This window comes from Oreochromis aureus, linkage group 18, assembly GCF_013358895.1.
Source record: "Oreochromis aureus strain Israel breed Guangdong linkage group 18, ZZ_aureus, whole genome shotgun sequence".
Classification (NCBI taxonomy): Eukaryota; Metazoa; Chordata; class Actinopteri; order Cichliformes; family Cichlidae; genus Oreochromis; species Oreochromis aureus.
In genome coordinates, this window is record NC_052959.1 from 1,336,009 (window position 1) to 1,355,430 (window position 19,422).

Consider the following 19,422-nt stretch of genomic DNA (forward strand, 5'->3'; position numbering starts at 1 on the left):
GGGAAGAAGAAAAAAATACGATATGTAGGAAATATGCTGCCTGCTGTTGCACATTGTTTATATCTTAAAGTTATGCTGCTAAAATTATACATGACTAGACATTAATAACTAGAAAACTATGAAGGCATTCCTGAATGTTTATGAATATTGAAGCGTCCCAATTCATTTTACCTCGTGTAATCAGATTCGACCCATGCAACAGGTTGTGGTATTATTTTGAAAAGTCACACAGGAAGCAAAGTACTATTTGATCACTGACAGCTTAGAACTAAATGACTTGTGAGAGACGAGTGGGAGAGTTTCCAGTACACGGTATGGAAGCGGCTGTGGCAGCAGTGGCGAATGCTTCCCATCCTTCCACGTCCCTCTTTCAAATACCGGCACACCGCTGCCAATGAGTCCCGCTACCGTTACACGCTGCTCCTTCATATCTCCGCCTAGAACTCCTATTCTGACCTGGACTACACTGTCAGTGTTACATCACTTTTAACAGCAATTCGCAAAATCACGTCGTCACTACAAGCTACAGAGTAACACTTACCCTCAAGTTCTGAATGACGGGCGGTCGATTCGACTTTGATGATGGGGGGACCTACTGCGGAGGATGGGAGGATGGCAAAGCCCACGGCCACGGTGTGTGCACCGGACCCAAGGGCCAGGGCGAGTACTCTGGCTCCTGGTCGAACGGTTTCGAGGTAGTTGGCGTCTACACCTGGCCCAGTGGGAACACGTATCAGGGTTACTGGGCGCAGGGGAAGAGACACGGGCTCGGAATTGAAACCAAAGGGAGGTGGATTTACCGAGGAGAGTGGACTCACGGGTTAAAGGGCCGTTACGGAGTCAGGCAAAGCGTAAACACGCCGGCCAGGTACGAGGGTACCTGGAGTAACGGCCTGCAGGACGGGTATGGCGTGGAGACGTATGGTGATGGAGGTAAGATACAACAGTGCACAGGTGTTGATTGTTCTTCATCCAATCTCCCGGAATAACGCAAACACCCAGCCTGTTTCTGTCATGTTGAACTTTTACTGAGCGAAATTCTTAATTAGATTAAAATTTGAAGCAAGACAACGACTTGCAGTTCATGGCTGATTAACAGACTACCACTGAACAAATATGAGGAAGCACCATTTTTTTTCTTCTGTACAGTAGTTTATCTTACTAATTCGTTATCATAGTGTGTGTGTGTGTGTGTGTGTGTGTGTGTGAGAGAGAGAGAGAGAGAGAGAGAGAGAGAGAGAGAGAGAGAGTGATGTGATGTGACGTGACGTGACAGCACACTCTGGAAATCTCCACCTGGCCTGATCAAAGATACACCAACCAGCCCTCACGTCAAACATAACAAAAACAACTAAAATGCAATATATTTAATGTTTATGTGGCCATAATGTCCTCTGTGATAGAACTACTCAGCTGCATGTAAAACAGAAATGGCTCATGTTTCCCTGAGCCCATCATGGATGTTTTGTGACTGCTCTGAAATGGATTTTAAATGGTGGCAGTTGTTGAATTCTAACCCAAATCAAAGAGTGAATAAAGGATTGCAAGGGGACATCGGGTCACACATAATGTTTTTGCCACCATCAACTAAAATGCTTCTGCTTCCTAGTGATGTTTCTTCGTTGGCTAACCGACCAGTCTAAAACTAAGGAACACTCAGTGAGTTGAATTTGAAAACCGTTTAATGGAATATGTCAAAAACTAATAACAAAGCAGTTTTAAATCATTGCACGTTCTTCAATAATGAATCATGCCGGTTAACTATGTGGCACGTTGCACCGTGCCTTATCAACGTTACATGTTATACTCCAGACAATGAAGAAGAAAAACACTTAAAACAAACGAATGTTAAATATGAAAACATGTTACTACAAAAGATGTTCATGTATTACTCAAATATGACAAATTAACATCTGAAAAACTCATAAATTGTGACTTAAAAGTGTGCCATGAATTATGAAAGAAGGACGCTGTTTGAAAATTCATGACAAAAACTTTGATAAAAATCAAAAATAACAAAGCAATAAATCATCCAGCCATTTTCTTCTGCTTATCTGAAGAAAATGATCCCTCTATACCCCATTTTCTCATTTGATGTTTTTGTTTTTTTACTTTCATGTCTATTTACATTGTAGATTCTCACTGAAGTCATCAAAACTGTGAATGAACACACATAAATGTATGTAGTGAACAAAACATCTGCCAACCCAAGGTCAGGTGACTGTGGAGGTGCAGCACTCCATCACTCTGCTTCTTGGTCCTCACACAGCCTGGAGGTGTGTTTGGGGTCATTGTGCTGTTGAAAAATACATGATGGGATGGCATGTTGCTGCAGGATGCTGTGGTAGCCATGCTGGGTCAGTGTGCCTTCTATTTTGAATAAATCCCCAACAGCAGAGCCCCCCCACACCATCACACCTCCTCCTCCATGCTTCACAGTGGGAACCATCCATGTACAGACCATCGTTCACCTTTTCTGCATCGGACGGCGGGTGGAACCAAAGATCTCAAACTTGGACTCATCACACCAAAGCACAGATGGTCTAATGTCCACTCCTTGTGTTTCTTGGCCCAAACAAATCTCTTCTGCTTGTTGCTTTTCCTTAGTCGTGCTTTCTCAGCAGCTATTTGACCATAAAGGCCTGATTCACACAGTCTCCTCTGAACATGTAGAGATGTGTCTGCTACTGGAGCTCTGTGGCGCATCTATCTGGGCTCTGATCTGAGCTGCTGCTAACTTGTGATTTCTGAGGCTGGTGACTCGGATGAATGTATCCTCAGCAGCAGAGGGGATTCCTGGTCTTCCTTTCCTGGGGCGTCCTCATGTGAGACAGTTTCCTCGTAGTGCTTAATGGTTCTTGCGACTGCGCTTGGGGACACATTCAAAGTTTAACAGTTGTCAAATAGGACTGTCAGCTGTGCACCAACCTGACTGCTGCACAACACAAATGGTGGTCTCAACCCCACAAATGACCCCTGACAGGCACACCTGTGAGGTGAAACCATGTCAGGTGACTACATCATGAAGCTCACTGAGAGAAGGCCGAGGGTCTGCAGCAAAGGGCGGCTACTGTCAGGAATCTAAAATATAAAACATATTTAGAGTTATTTATCTTTTCTTTTTTTTTTGCTACATAATTCCAGATATGTTGCTTGATATATTTGATGTCATCAGTATATATCTACATATGTACATGTATCGTGTATATATAATGTATATGTGTGTGTGATCATCACAGCTGCACAGAAAGATAAAATTGATTAAGTGCTTGGTGCAGTCTTGCTTTTGCTGTTTAATGCTAATGCTCTACGTTAAAACTGATCAATTAAAAAGCTTGGTGTTTGTGCCCACCTCTGACACCATCATGCCACAAAATGAGAGCTGGAAATCCATTTATGTTGTTGCTTGATTTACATATGCAACTGAAATCAAATCAGTACAATTTGTCAGCTTAATTTGTGCTTTTTATAGGGCACTTTCATATTTCAAGAAGGCCTCCTGCTTCTAGATTATGATAGCTTTTCTGTAAAGAGGATGTAGGCGATATTATGAAAGGAAGGCAGTCAAAGACTGGCTGAATAGACCTAAATGACACAAATCATAACAGTTTTACAGTTATGTATACAGTTATTCATAGATCTTACAGAAACCTTTTTTTCTCCAGTCTAGTCTGGTGTTTTCAGTCTGACTCTGAAGGCTTATGCCTCATTGCAAAGTAGCTGCTTGGAGTTATGTTTGGCCATCCAACAGACTTCTCAGTGTCTCAAGTTACTTCAGTCTTTTAAAATAGAACATCCTGACATTCTACAGCTGAAAGTACCAGTGCCACAGCTCTCAGGCTACAAAGCTAACTGTTTTTTCATGTAATGTCAGACACTGGTCGTAGTTTTAGAATCACAAAAACTCCCAGCTGTCAAAATCTTTTCTTAGACTCAAACATGTTAAGAGACACATACAGTTATTTGTCTCCAGTTGTGCTTATTATTCATTTTTTGACTTCAAGGCAACCTCCAAAGATTGCACAGGTGCACAGAGTGTAGGATTTGGAAACTGAGCAGAGGATTGAAAATCAGCATGTACTGGAACTCACAGACAGTTAGTACATGCAGCACAATAGCACACTATACTTGGTAAATGCAGGGCAGCACAGTGGGTAACTTTTTTTCTTTATTGTCATTGTAAAGAAATCTAAAATGGATTTGGGTTGCACTTAACAATGAATATAAAAATAAGTTGTAATATTATAATTTTTTTTTTTTTTTTATTCACGCACATACAACATGGAAAAAAACACAAGACCACCAAAATACATATTGTGATTTATTCCTGTAATACTGCATGTTTAGTATATGAGGTGTGCTTTCAGTTCACTGTTCAGGATGGTAGTGACTTTAAGGTAAAGCCTGTCGGTGAATCGTCTGGTGCATGTTCTAATCGATGTTTTCCTGAAGTTAACAGATTTTTTTTTTCTGACAGCGGGGGTTGAAGATGTGTTCCAGGACAGGTAGCTGTTGGTTTGTGTGTCTTTTTGTGTGCTGCAGAGCTGCTCCCTTACCATAACAGAATGGCATAAGTGCGGACACCTCAGTGGAGTTCTGGTAGAAAGATGCCAAGAGATGCTGCTAGAGGTTTACTTCTTAAGGCAGTCCAATGGGGGCATTATGGTCGCTGTGTCATGGGTGTGTCGCAGCGATTTTGACCTCACATGTATCGCGCACAATCTTTGTGGTGCATGGGCGGATCGTGCTCCGCTCGATTTCTGTAAGCCGGTTCTTTGTGCTGCAACATCGCAGTGAGGCTGAAGACACGACTGTACCATCTTGTCAGTTTTTACCACCATTCATTTTCTTTCCAAGCTCCTCAGACCACCACGACCTGGGTGACTGGGACCCTACACAAACAGTCAGTTTAGTTATTTGTTGCAAAGTGTGTAGTTTTGTTTTATTAGATTTTTAATTGACTTGGACATTTTGTTTGTGCTTCATCTTTTTTTTCTGGAGAAGACTTTTCCAAGAATGCAGATTGGTGGGGTTTTTTTTCTTTTTGGTTCAGTTTTTTCTGTTTTGCCACCGTCATTCAAAGCAAAGGTGGACTGAACAAACAAAGTGGAATCGACTGGCAACAACACCAACTCAGCCATAAGGTGTTAGGCCACATGAAAGCTGTTCTACCTGCAAAGGGTGGGCCAACACTGTTAAATCGTCTGGATTAAGAATGGGTTGTCGCTCAGGTTCATATGTGTATGAAGGCCAACAAGGAAATACGTCTGCAGAATATAGTGTAGATTAGGGAATTTTAATTGATGTCCAATACTGATAAATTGTTGTGTTCTAAATGTTATGCAGCCATCTGCCCTCAGATGGAGCACCGTTGTTTAAAATCATCATAAATCTGCTAATTTAGAAATGATCTTTCAACACTATTAGAATGAAAGAGCAAGTCAGCTTTCTCCCAAGGGTGGATGGGCTCTCCCTCAGCGCCACAGTGAGGAGTTCAGTCATTCAGGAGAGGTTCAGAGTGGAGCCTGTACTCCTCCACACCCAAGCGAGCCAGCTAAGGCTGTCGCCTCGTGGGCACGGTGTTTTCGCCAGCATGCCAGTTGGACCCAGAACACACTGGAGAGATTGCATCAATCGGCTGACCTGGAAAAGGCTCAGGACTTCCTGGGATAAGCTGAAGAAGGTGGCTGATGAGAGGGAGGTCTGAATTTCCCTCCTTCGGCTGCTTCCCAGCAGCCTGACTTCAGATAAGTGGAAGAAAATGGCTGAATGATTTATTGATTTGTTTTTTCAGATTTGAACTTTTACTGAAGTGGTTTTAATGAATTTCCGTGCATCATTCATAAAGCATGGCACAATAGGCAGAGCTTTTCAGTTGCTGTTCATTTTTTTGGATGTTGATTTGTCTTATTTTAGTGATACGTGAACGTTTTTCTTCTTGTTTGTCTGGAGTATAACCTGTAATATTGATGATGCGTGATGCTGCACAGTTAAGTGACTGAAAAATGTGATTAATTGTTTCAAATCCCTTACAGTTTTTGACATTGTCCACTAAACGGTTCTCAGATTTAACTTGATGTCTGAGTGTTTCCTTTATTTTCTTTTTTCTTTTTTTTTGCGCCTGTCCCATTTGGCTCTTTTGCCATCAGAATTATTGTCTAAAGGCAAAGAAAGATGCCCAACGGATTTACTTTACCAAATGGACCATCCCAGCTTTTGCCGTAATGGTCTATTTGATTCGCCTTTTATTGTTTATTTTATTTTATTTTCACTTGCTAAATACGGGACAGACTTGACTGGGGAAAAGAAAGGGGAGAAAGAAAGAGGGAAAGAAAAACAGCGGGAAAGAGGGACGAGGATAAAGGGCAAAAAACAAAAATCAACAAAATAAGCAGACAAAAAATACATATATCAATCACCTGGATCACCTGTTGAGAAAGAAAAAAGACAAAACAAGCAGAAAAAAAAGAGCAACATAATAAACAACATCACGATGATCTATGTGAAGATAACAGTAAATACTAAATATTAAATATTATTGTGCAGCACGTAAGATCGACAGCGCACAGTGTGCTTTGAGGTAGGAGCCAAAAAGGGTGTAGTTTGTGTGTGTGAGCACCCGTGTGTACACCTGTGAGGATGAACGCGCTTGTATTTAAAAGGTTCCTTCATGTAATGATCTGCTAGAGGGTGTGGGGGGCCACTGCCCCGTCCTCCAGGGCATGAAGCAGGTATGGAGGAGATCAAGACTCCAGACATCCAGAGGCCCCCAGAACACAAGAGACCAAGGAAGACCAACAGAGGGGCAGCCGCGCCACTGTCCCAGAAAGAGCTGAGGAGAGCCCCAGATGAGGCGTCACTCAGCAGCCACGGAGCAGAAGCCAGGGGGGGTTGCAGTGACGTGCCCGTGAGCTCTGCCGGCAGCCAGCTGTGCCAGAGTGACCGAGTCCCAGGCCGAGAGGCCGAGGGCACCCCACCCCCGAAGTGGCCCGAGCGAGCCCCAGGCTCCAGGCACCCGACAAGCAGCCACCAGGAGTGAGCCGGTGTGTACCTGGACGCCCATCCCTGGACACAAAGAACCACCAACGCACTGATGTCTGAGGGCATCTGCCACTGGCAGGGGGAGTGGTGGGGGGAGATAGGCCTCCATACCTTGGAGGGCCTGAGATGTCCCCAGAGAGGTGGCGTCTGATACCCAACCTGACATATAGACACAGACATACAGGCACACACAGATACAAACATCCATTCCCACCCTCATGCTCTCATATGCAATTACTCAGCACTCACCCAACGTGGAGACAGACATAAAGAGATGCTGTACACACAATCACACTCCCCAAGGGTACTCTAAGAACCAGGTCTAGGTACCCTTGCCCCTGGAGGGGGAAACTGCACCCAGACCCAGGTGGTGTTACTCTTTTCCCTGCGGTGGGGAGAAGCAGACCGCCCTGACTCAGCAGCAGCAGGGAGGCCCCACATTCCAGACCCCTACTGGACGGCCAACTTCTCCTCCCAGCCCCCCCGCTCCAACAGGCAACAGAGAACGGGGGTGTGTGGAGACTCCAAACCTCCCTCCACCCGCTCATATGTAGTGTTGATGCATGTGTGTTCTAAGGTGCATTTAAAACCCAGGAGGGCATGGAGCTACCTGCCAGAGAGCAGCAGGTAAGCGCATAGCCCCTCCTGATAGCCCTCAATGTCTACGTGTATTTAAAATTGAGAGGTGGGCAATGATGCGAGGGGTGAGGTGTACACCCTGATGGTCTTTTGGAGTCCGTGTTGCGTGCCCACCCCCAAGGTCCTATATGTATGTGTTATGAGACTGTGAGTAATGTGAATGTCTAAGTTGTGAGATAAAATTGAGGCACAAGCAGCCAGAAGGGGACGGGGGGGGGGGGGATGCCTCCCCTGCACCCTGGTGACACACCCTTACCCCAAGGCCCTCCATGTGTGGGTGATTGTGGTGGAGTGGGAAGAGGGAGGCAGCTGGAGATGGGGAGGAAAGGAAGGGAAGGGCAAGTGACCCCTCCCTGGGGCCAGCTCCCCCGCTGACCCCAGTAGGCACCCCCATACTCTGCAACCCACCAGGGAAAGGGGGTCCAGGCCCATCCGGACCAGGGCCCAGTTCAGCAGCGCCGCCCGGCCCCACAGAGCCCGGGACAGCCCACCCGACCCCACCACAGAGAAAACTGCACCCACCCCGTCATCCACTCATCTTCCAGACTACACAAGACAATAGACACCCAGGCTGAGATCTTCCTCCACCTTCCTCCACCTCTCCTTTATCTCCCCCTCCTGCAGAGTGAGTTCCTTCTCAGCTAGTCTCATTTTCTGTCCTCGTTCAGTCAACTAAGAAATTCTTTTCCAGGAACATCTCCAGTTTATATACTGTTAATACTCACACCCACACGCCAGAAATCTCCATCAGCATTTGCCCCAGTGATTCTGAACATGAAATAAAGCTTAACATAGAGATACACAAATTTCTAATTGACTGCTACATCCATAAAACCATCCATGTCAAATATTTTTGTTATTTCCCAGAAATTGGGATATTTTTATTTCAGAGTAGAAAGAGACCTACAATACAAATGTGTGTTTGAATAAAAACTCAACAACATTGAGCCCAGCACCCAGTTTTAAACATCGCTAACACAACAGCTGCACTGATGATGACGATAGCACAGTTTAATGTGGAGCTGCGAAGGGCAACGAGGCAGAGCCGTTACTGACATGGTGAGCTCAAGTTCAGTAAAAAAAACAACAACAAAAAACCACGTTTCTAGTGGCCAAAACAGCAGTGCTGTTTTTGTAATCACCAGTAAAACCATTAAAAGCTGGTGGGCATCTTTCATGAAAGCAAACATCAACAAACTCGGACATGAAGACTCCGACTTTGTAGCTGCTCCATCCACCACCGTTTGTTTTACACAGCGAAAAATCTGCAGTAAATCTCCTGGAGTTGTATTAAAATATTCAGATGAACTGTATACTTAGTCTGATACCCGAGTGGGTAAATTATACAGCTTGCTGAAGGCTGACAGCAGCCGTCCTATTTTACATGAAAGTAAAAGCAGCAAACCAGGGTGAGTCTAAAGGGGGGCATGGGGTGTACTAGACCAACTGCAAACTTTTGTATCATTTTACAGATTGAAAGTGAAACAATATCAAATATCGCATTAATTGAATTGCATTAATATTTCAAAATATAAAAATAAAAGACTTTTCACAAGCCAATAAAAATATCCATGGCCCAGTAAAACTCTGACCTGACTGTTGTTAGGTAGGACACTGAATCATTAATATCAAATAATGTGTACACTATCATAATAACTTGCCTCCGTTAACATCAGAAAGCCTTCCAAGAAAAAAGAGTAAAGATAGATTTTTGATGCCCTGTGCACGGCACATAAATACAATCACTGCGTTTTGTTGGGTTTTTCTAACGGATTTTGTGTGCAGTTGAACTTGATTTAACTGCATACAACTTTTACTTGATTGAGCCATGGATTAATCAATGGATTACTTGATTACTAAAGATGACAGTAGTTGTGGTTATAAATAGACAGTCTTGTTGTTAAGTGATGACTTCTCAACTCTGTTTTCAGGTCCAAGCCTCTGCTGTGCTAACAGAGGCTGTTCTCTTTTTAATGTGTTGTGATGCTTTGTGTCTTCTGGTTTTAACTTTTATTGAGATCAAATGAACCCTCTTCTTACATCTTCCCTGTGCTAATGTGATTATATTAGCATAACCACAGCTCTGTAGCTAGCCATCAGCCACCATCATTACAGTCCATCAGCTAGCTTAACTTTATTAACTGTCTAGTCAGTGTGTGTATGATGCCTATTTTCACGTTGCATTTTCAGTCATATTCGACCCTCCTCATCACTTTCTAAGTCACAGTAGAGCTGTATGATGCCTATTCACTGACAACCTGTGAGTCACGTGTAGTTACCCAGTGAGAGTGCATTTTCAGTCATATTTGACCCTCCTCATCACATCTTATTGTATTTTTTTTAAAACCAGTTCTTCAAAATGGACTTCAGAAGCCAATGGATGACATCACAATAGCTCACTAGCTACGGCCATCTTTTATCTATGGTGACATTTGATTCTACCAAGCAAACTTGTAAATAATCTACTTAAACATGGAGTCTGCCTCATAGTGTTTTACACTTCACACTTGTCCTGGATATGTCATGCTTCAGCACATCTGTTGAACACTTTTGGATGTAGCTATAATCACTGATACATTTACACAATTATATGATAACGACTTTGTAGATGGGCAGCCTGTTTATGGCACCTGAATGTTGTACAGTCTCCTAACATATCTAGCATTTCTGTTGGCTGGGAATGTCACCCAAGTTCTCAATAAAATAAAATAATATTTTTACTTTACCTCTGCAGTGACTCTCTGTTTTTTGTTTGTTTGTTTTTTTATTTATCTGAGCATCCTACGCTGTCATAAAGTAATTGTCTAAAGTCTTGACAGGTCATGCTGTAATGATGCATGGAGTAAAGAGTCTTTTGTAGGTTGATTAAAATGACTTTCCTTGACTTTCTAAATTAAAGTAGTCTCTGCTTATTTTTTATGCTTTACTCACAGTCTGTCGTCTCTCTCTGTGTCTCTCTGCTGTTGCTGTAGGCACGTATCAGGGTCAGTGGAGTGGTGGCATGCGTCATGGCTATGGAGTACGTCAAAGTGTTCCCTATGGCATGGCTTCTGTCATCCGCTCACCTCTACGAACTTCACTGTCTTCACTCCGCAGTGAGCAGAGTAATGGTACAGTACTGCGTGACAGCCTATCCGATAGCCCTGCTGGCACACGTGGTGGTTTTGTGCTCAACTTCCAATCAGATGGAGAAGGTTCAGAGAAGAGAAAGGGTCTTTTTCGCCGTGGCTCCTTTTTTGGTAGCCTTCAGCGACTACGCAAATCTGATTCACGCTCATCAATTTCTAGTAAGCGCAGTTCAGCACACAGTGACACTACTATGAGCCGCATCAGTTCAAGTGACGCCAACTCTACCATTAGCTTTGGGGATGGAGACCCCGGCGATGACTACCTGCCTCTTGAGGACAGTGTGGATGCTACCACCACCGAGTCGTATGTGGGCGAGTGGAAAAATGACAAACGCAGTGGCTTTGGTATCTCTGAGCGGTCTAATGGCATGAAATATGAAGGCGAGTGGTTGAACAATAAGCGACATGGCTATGGCTGCACCATCTTTCCTAATGGGACGAAGGAAGAAGGGAAGTACAAGAACAATGTGCTGATCCGGGGTATCAGGAAGCAGCTGTTCCCACTGAAGAATACCAAGACCAAACAAAAAGTGGATCGTGCCATTGAAGGAGCAGTGAGAGCAGCAGCCATCGCCAGAACCAAAGTTGAGATTGCCATCTCCAGGTAAAATATCCTGAGAACCCAAGAAAGTTACAACTACTTTTACCCCCTTTGTTCTTATCTTATTGGAAGTATATTAGGGAGTAGATACTGTACAAAATTTTATCCATATTTTAGCTATACTATTGTCAGAGCATTATACTGCTCATCATTAAATACTATTAGGAAAACTCTTAATACTACTCTGTATATTTTGGTTTGAAACAAAGATATTTTTATTGCTCATTTTGACACACTGGCTTACAAATGTAATTGAAACTTCATAGTAAGCATATGGTACTTAGTAAGTGGAATGAAAAAATATTTGCTCGCCTGTTAATTTGGGATTTTCTTTCATTTTTGTCACACATGTTTCAGATCATCAAATAAATTTTAATATTGGACAAAGATAACCCAAGTAAATACAAAATGTAGTTTGTCAATGTTCATTTAGTTTATTAAAAGAAAAGCTATCCAACCCTTCCTCGCCCTATGTGAAAAAGTAACTGTTAAATCCCCAAAACCTTTGGAAAAATATTCTGTGGACTGACAAACTTTTTTAAAGGGTTGAGTCTGGTTACATCTGGCATAAAACTAACACACCATTTCAAGCCTGTTTTTCAACAGTTTTAACTGCACATCCCCCTTCTCAAATATCATCGGCACCCCCAAATGCCCTCCTCCCGCTGCCTCACTGATCTGGCCTCCTGTGACACCTGCACGTTCACCCTGTACTCCTAACCAACCCCTGAAATCCCCTACCGGTCAAGCCAACACCAGCATCACTTCCACCTCAATCTCCTCTGCCGGCACGCTTCTCCGCTCCTAAGACCCAGACTAAACACATCTCGCTGCACTCCCTCACTTACGCCATATTTGCACACCTGGGCACCTATAATACCTGTAGTATCCCACAAACATTTATTTCAGTACTTGTTCTTCTATATATTTATATTTTTATCTATCTATTTATAGATCTTTTTCTACACTTCTTCTTATATGATTACTTTGTTGTCCATTGTATGTGTCCTGCTATGACAAACTCAGTTTCCTTTTGGGATTAATACGTGAATAATGTGTTCAACCACTGCACTATGAAACATTTCATTTTGCTACTACCAGTGAACTAAATTAGTAAACTGTGGGTTGTCTTTGTCCTTCATGCTTGGGTTTTCTACCAGAGGCCTGGGATTTTGCAGGTCTTGCGTTCTACTGGACAGAGATTTTAGATGCCATACCTAGAATCTACTGGAGCCACTCACTCAATTTTGGGGACAGTGACCCAAGTATTCTGATTACTACAGGGACAACAGTTGCCTTCAGCTTCCACATATTTTCTATCTCCTCTCTCAACCCTTGGTATTTCTCAGGTATCTTGTTCCTATCTCCTGATGTTGCCATTTGCTACATCTTATCACTACAGCCTTCCTCCTCTGCTTGGACCCAACGACTATGTCTGGCTGGTTAGCCTTGGCCTTGGCACTTCAGGCCATACTCGGCAAAGATGTTCCTGTATACTATGCCATCCACTTCATTATAGCGTTCCATGTATGACCTGCCAACTAGTATCTATGATCTTTGCTGTTCCTGCTCCTTTTCTCTCTTGGGTTTCTGCTGCCTGAGGTATCACCAAGCACATGATCATTCGTGGTCATCTTTCTGATGTACTGATGGATTTTTGTTGTTGTTGTTACATCCTGGATAGTAGTTCTACACTCACTAGTCGTTGGCCTGGATTTGGCGTGAAACCCTCCATACATGGTAAAGGCTTTTCTTTTTTTAATATCAGTGGTTTCTATCTCCTCCCGTGGCTTATTATTCCAGCAGGGTATCTGGCAGGGCATAGGTGTTGATTACCTGGAGATTGCTCTTCCCATTCAGCAGACTCCTCAGGATTTGCCTTGCTCTTTGGTGAAGGCAGCTTCTCTAGTGGCCTTTTCATTGTTCAGTTCACCTCTTGGATTCCCATGTAATTCTAGCTATCCTCAATATCTGCAACATTGCATTCTGATAGTGCAGTCTGCTCAGTTCTGACAACTTTCCATCTCTTTGTTGTTCAGGCCTACGTAGAACAGCAGTGGGGACAGGGCATCTCCTAGGTAAATTCTGCAATTGATGGAGACTTGGCCTGGGCCTCTGGGGTTATTTGCCACATCCTAATTGAATTGAATTGAAGGCTCTTAGTGTCCTGTTGATCATGTACAGTTTTAGGCATTCCAAGATCTATTTATAAGCCACTGAGTCATAGGTTTTCTTGTAGTTAATCCAGGTATTGAACAGGTTAGTCAGTCTGGTCTTGCCGTCTTGAGTAGCTGCTCTGTGTAGGACTAACTGGTTGCCCTCCAATGCCTCCGTCGAAGTGTGAACATGTGTGAATGTTGGATAGAAAGGTTAAAATTAAACTTTAGCGTGAAAGAAGTGCTTGTATGAATGGGTGCAAATACCTTAATAAGTTGGATAAAGTGCTTTGAGTGCTCAGCCCTATATAATAACCAGTTCATTTATCATTAGCTGGTGTTTTATGCCTGTGGTGTTTCTGTCAATACTTTCTGGGCCCCACTCATGTATTGTGACTGTTTATCTTACCTGCTATGATGCCTGGCAGAAGCTTCCATGTGGTGCTGAGGCAGCTTATTGGACGTTAGTTGGATGGGACCAGTCCCTTCTGAGGATCCTTGGTAATCAAGACTGTCCAGCCTTCAGTTAGCGGTTCTTTAGCCAGTAGGTGTGAATGATGTGCAGGCCTGGTGCTGGCCAACCCATGCTTGAGACTCTTTCTTGGATGTGATGTCACATAGGGATAAAAAAAAAAACCTAAAAGCTGTGCGCGTTACATTTCTTCACCGCGTTACAATTCTTCACAGCTGCCTTGCATATCAAGGCTACTAAATAAACCAGACAGAGAACACTACGCTGTGAGTATGTTAGTTACTAATGAGTATATGGATTCTTGCAGGACGTCCCATGCCCGGGTCAAAGCAGAGTGTGCAGACCAGGCTTCACAATCAGCCTGCCAGGATTCCGATATTGCCCGAGCTGTGGCCAGAGAGCTCTCCCCATCTTTTCATCAGCCAGGTACTGTAACACCTGCACATGTTGTAGAGCTGCTGCTTGTAAACATGCGATGTTGAATCTCTGTCGTTAGGTGTTGATGGGATACTTGCACATAAACCACTACATTGGACACTGATGTGTCACTCCATAACCTGCCACCCACTGCTCGTTTAATGTTACTATAGACGTATGATGTGTTTCATTGTAATTATCGTTATTTAACCCTTTTACGTATGAATTATGACAACCTCAATCAGGATTTTTTTCTTAAGTATTTTTATTCATCTTTTCATGACAAGTTAAGTGAACATCTTTGATAGTCTGTGATTAGAAGGCAGAATCAGTGGATGCTGTACACTTAAACTCATGTTCGAATGTTGCAGCCTTCTCTTACAGCAGGGGTATCCAACTCCAGGCCTCCAGGGCCGGAGTCCTGCAGATGTGTCCTTGATCCAACAGCTGACTGAAATGGCTGAATTACCTCCTCAACATGTCTTGAAGTTCTCCAGAGGCCTGCTAATGAACTATTATTTGATTCAGGTGTGTTGACTCAGGGTGAGATCTAAAACCTGCAGGACACCGGCCCTTGACACCCCTGCCCTATACAAAGCAAGCCAATTTCATCAAAATTGGGTTGAGATCTTTGAGTGGCTGTGAACTTTCCTTATGGTAACCTCCCTAATGTGTGTATTGAATATAGTTTCTAGCTGTGTTTGGACCTTTCTCCCTGTTTTCTTCAGTCAGCTCCAAGACCCCCCTGTGGCTTCCTGCCGAGCAGCAACTCAAAGGGAGAAAATCCCATGGAGACCTGGGGCACCTCCCGCATTGCAAACTTTTAATAATCCATCTTAGGAATCATGGATTAATTAGCTGCTCCACCAACCTGGCTGTCTGAAGGTGGTAGATTCTGGTCCAAATAGATTAAATCCCTAGTAATTTTGTACATTTGTACATTTCTTTTAGTGTGAAAGACATGAACGATGTGCCCTAGTCAGTCAATCAGTATTGCTTTCAAGAGATACTCACCCACTCTGACTCCAACCCCAGGTCGAATCAGAGTTTGGTGGACCAGGTTCTGCATGCAGCCCAAGTCCACCATATGGCCTTGTTCATACTCCCTTGGTAACTTACCAGTACGCTGTACGTCCCTCTCAGATGAAGAGAGGGTGTTGGAGGGCCTGCAACATGGAACACCTGTCTGACCTCTATCCATAGGCATTCCCAGCAGATGTGTCCTTGTCACCTGCACCTTCAACGCTCCTGCCCAAAGCTCATGTGGCTCCTGGTGCAGTGCCTGGGAAGGCAGAACAGGGAGAAAGGTGTTAGTGGGCTGTGAATGCAGCAGAGAAGGGAAACCAGCATCTCGGAGCTGAGACGGGCCTCATCCCACTCGCTAGTCAGTCTCCTCCAGCCACGCCGCTTGTGGTTCTCTGCCAGCATGACTGCCGCCTCCAAGCTCGCTGGTCAAGGGCAGTGGACCCATCGCACTGTGTCCCCAGGGAACCCCTCCACGAGTTGTTCAAGGTCCACCTGCTCAAGCAGCCACACTTCCCCCTCTGATGCCCCGGGCTGCAGACACCGCATCATGGAACCGCTGGGCCCAGGTGAAGGGCCAAACCTCTGCCGACATCCCGCTTCCCCAGAATTACCAGCGGTCCAGAATGGCCCGGTAGATGTCGGGAAAGCACCGCAACGCCAGCAGCAAGCTCAGGGCCACCATCTAAGCCTGCCTCAATAGCAGCAGCAAACACTCATCCATAGGCCACTGACACCCCTCTGCTGTGGCCTGGAACGTCTTCAGTTTCCCCTTATGCACCACCACGTACTGTTTGTGCATGGCCGTGAGCTCTGCCACCATTTGACCCAGCAGCTGGGCCAGCTGTACAGGCTATAGATCTGACATGCTTCCTGGGTTTTTGGCACAACTGTGATAAACAGACCCAGTACACACAAAGTTTTCAGGTAAGTGACTTTTTATTTACAGAGTTCTTTGAGTTTCGTTGTGGCAGCTTTCCAGCTGACATGACTCAGCTTGGCAACGACAACCCTCCTCCGGGTCCCTGCATCACTAAAAAGGAGGAGCCTGATTAGCAGACTGGCCCCAGCTGCACTGCCAGCCCCTCTGGCACTGTGCTCAGAGCCCACTGTGCCACCCCTCTTCTGCAGCGGAGCCAGAGACCACACCTCCACCACAGTGGTGTTAATACACGGTGTCCAAATTGTAACTGTTCCGTTTTTTTGTGTTTTTTAGAGGTTTTTTTAAGGCAGCCGTGTCCGATCTGACACTTCTTTCAAACTAAGTGTAGAGAACAAAAAGCCTTTGTGTCTGTGTGTGTTTCTAGGACCTGACTACACACTGCAGAAGTACAGTGACTCGCAAGATGTAACGGAGATGCCCAGAGAGGAGACAAAAGAGAAATCTCTATCAGGGAGCCCACATTTCTACAGGAAAGGCACAACACCAACCCAGTCTCCATCTGCCAGCCCAGGTCCCAGCCCTAGTTCTTCACCTACTGCTGCTAAAAAGACTTTTTACAGCAGTAAAACTCTTGCCTCTGATGTAGCAGCAAACACTGGTGGAAAAGAAAACAAAGCTCCAACAGCAGATGCTTTGACAGCAGGTAAGCAACTTTATTGAATGTTTGTCTATCAGATATTAGTTGTAGTAGTAATACAGCTAATTTCTACATATTTACTGCAACAAGAGGTTTCCCAACAGTCTGGAGGGAGTTCTCCTGAATGCTGTTATTTTTTCTTTGACTCTGTAGTTCATCTCATCCTGAACCATCTCAACTGTATTTGGTGGGTTTAGGTTGGATTAGGTTATAGAGACTCATGGTTTGCCAGTTAGGAAGCTGGAAGGGTCTTTTTGCTTATTGTCTTGCTGAAAAATTAACAGCATCCCACAGATACTGTGAAGCTGAACTGAGATGTGAAGCTTGACTGAAAACTTGAAATTCTACCTCCAGAGCTCAAGTTACCTGAACCAGTATATTGTATATGCATTAGTCATTTGGTTAACTGTTGTCTTCCTATCCTGTCTTTTTTATTGTACAGGTATAACAAAAGCAGGGTCAAAACTTTCTCTGAGACAGCAAGTAAGGCAACAAGAGGCTTCTCCAGCAGTCAAACAGTCTGTTACCACAACAGCCAGCAGTTACTCAAGCAATGGACAGATTCACTCCCAGTACCATGGTTACCATGCTAAAGCAAATCTCAAGATTCAACCCCCTGAAGAACCAATTGGTGTGGTGGATGATCTTCACCCATCTGACCTTGTACACTTGCTGCCGTCACCTGTCAAACAAATTCAACCACCAGCAACAAAACCCCTGCCAGCCCCTGTCCCTTCACAAGTTCCAGCAAAAGATGGCACCAAAGCACAAGAGCCTCCCAAGGAATCACAAAAAAAGGAATCAAGCAAATCAAAGAGCCTTGCAGAAACCAAGAAAGCCAGTATGGAAATAGATCCTGAAATTGTAGAGGACAAATCGGTGAGTTGAGTTACCACACATATTTTTATAATATAGTATTCTGACAGCCAGGGAGAGTTGAACGCACAGTGCTGACAGTGTTATTTCCGATATTCTGGGAGGAGGTGAGTGTTCAGATTGTACTGACATGACTTATGCTTTCTAGAATTTCCCATAAACATTACAATACCTATAATCTCAATATGGATATATGTCAAGAATTAGGGCTGTTGCCATATCATGGTGCCCATGATAATACCACAATACATTTTTACCTTATATCAACGTGACATATTTTGATGTTAATGATATAACAGTGCTATACATTTACATTCCCTAGCACACACACACGAACAGACATGTTTAGCAGTGAGGGCCACATGTCAGCCTTCAGTGGGATCTGATTATTTAAGACCTTCTGTGCGATGAGATGGATTTTAAATTAGAGTCTGGATTGGCTGTAGCTCAGGTGGCAGAGCAGGTCAGCCACTAACCAGAAGGTCGGTGGTTCGATCCCAGGCTGCTCCAGTCTGCATGCCAAATATCCTTGGGCAAGATACTAACCCCACATTGCTCTCCGATGCGTCCATCGGAGTGTGAATGTGTATGAATGTTAGATAGTTACTTAGCACTTAACCTTAGAAGTGCTTGTGTGAATGGGTGTGATTGGGTGAATGAATTAGTTGTGTAGAGCGCTTTGAGTGCTCGGACAGAGTAGAAAAGCGCTGTATAAGAACCAGTCCATTTACCATTTACCATTTAACAGGAAGCCAATGAAGGGAAGCCAATACAGGAGAAATCTGCTCTCTCTCTCTAGTCCCTGTCAGGACTCTTGCTGCAGCATTTTGGATTAACTGAAGGCTTTTTTTTTTAGGACATCCTGATAATAATGAATTACAGTAGCCCAGCCTGGAAGTAATAAATGCATGAACTAGTTTTTCAGCATCACTCTGAGACAGGACATTTCTAATTTTAGAGATGTTGCACAAACTGAAGAAAGCAGTCTTACATATTTGTTTAATATGTGCGTTGAAGGACATGTCCTGGTCAAAAATGACTCCAAGGTTTCTCACAGTGTTACTGGAGGCCAAGGTAATGCCATCCAGAGTAAGAATCTGCTTAGATAATAATACATTTTATTTGAAAGCGCCTTTCAAAACACTCAAGGTCGCTGTACACAGTAGAGTAAAAAGCAACATAAAAGCAAAGAGTTTACACAATCATAAAACATAAACAAATTTAAAATAGTCGAATGGAGAGGTTATGTGGGATAAGCTATTTTGAACAAGTGGGTTTTGAGTTGGGACTTAAAGAGAGAGAAGGTAGAGATATTTCTTAAATCAGGAGGTAGGGAATTCCAGAGTCGAGGAGCAGAGCAGCTGAAAGCCCTGCTCCCCATGGTGACAAGACGGGGGGAGGGGACGGAGAGTGAAAGGGAAGAAGATCTGAGACAACGAGATGGGGCGGTGATGTTAACCAGATCAGAGAGATATGGAGGAGAGAGATG

The 19,422-nt window shown here is 44.0% G+C and overlaps 1 protein-coding gene across 2 annotated transcripts in view; it reads left to right on the plus strand.

Moving 5' to 3' along the window:
• Positions 1-298: 298 nt before the first annotated feature.
• Positions 299-19,422, plus strand: part of LOC116334126 (junctophilin-1-like) — a 43,565-nt gene continuing 24,441 nt past the window's right edge. For both annotated transcript variants that reach the window (XM_031757457.2, XM_039601753.1), the window contains exons 1-5: positions 299-933; positions 10,653-11,412; positions 14,345-14,463; positions 16,785-17,063; positions 17,500-17,936. In XM_031757457.2, coding sequence (XP_031613317.1) covers positions 555-933; positions 10,653-11,412; positions 14,345-14,463; positions 16,785-17,063; positions 17,500-17,936 — 1,974 coding nt within the window. In that variant the 5' untranslated portion in view covers positions 299-554. The remainder of the gene's footprint in view (positions 934-10,652; positions 11,413-14,344; positions 14,464-16,784; positions 17,064-17,499; positions 17,937-19,422) is intronic.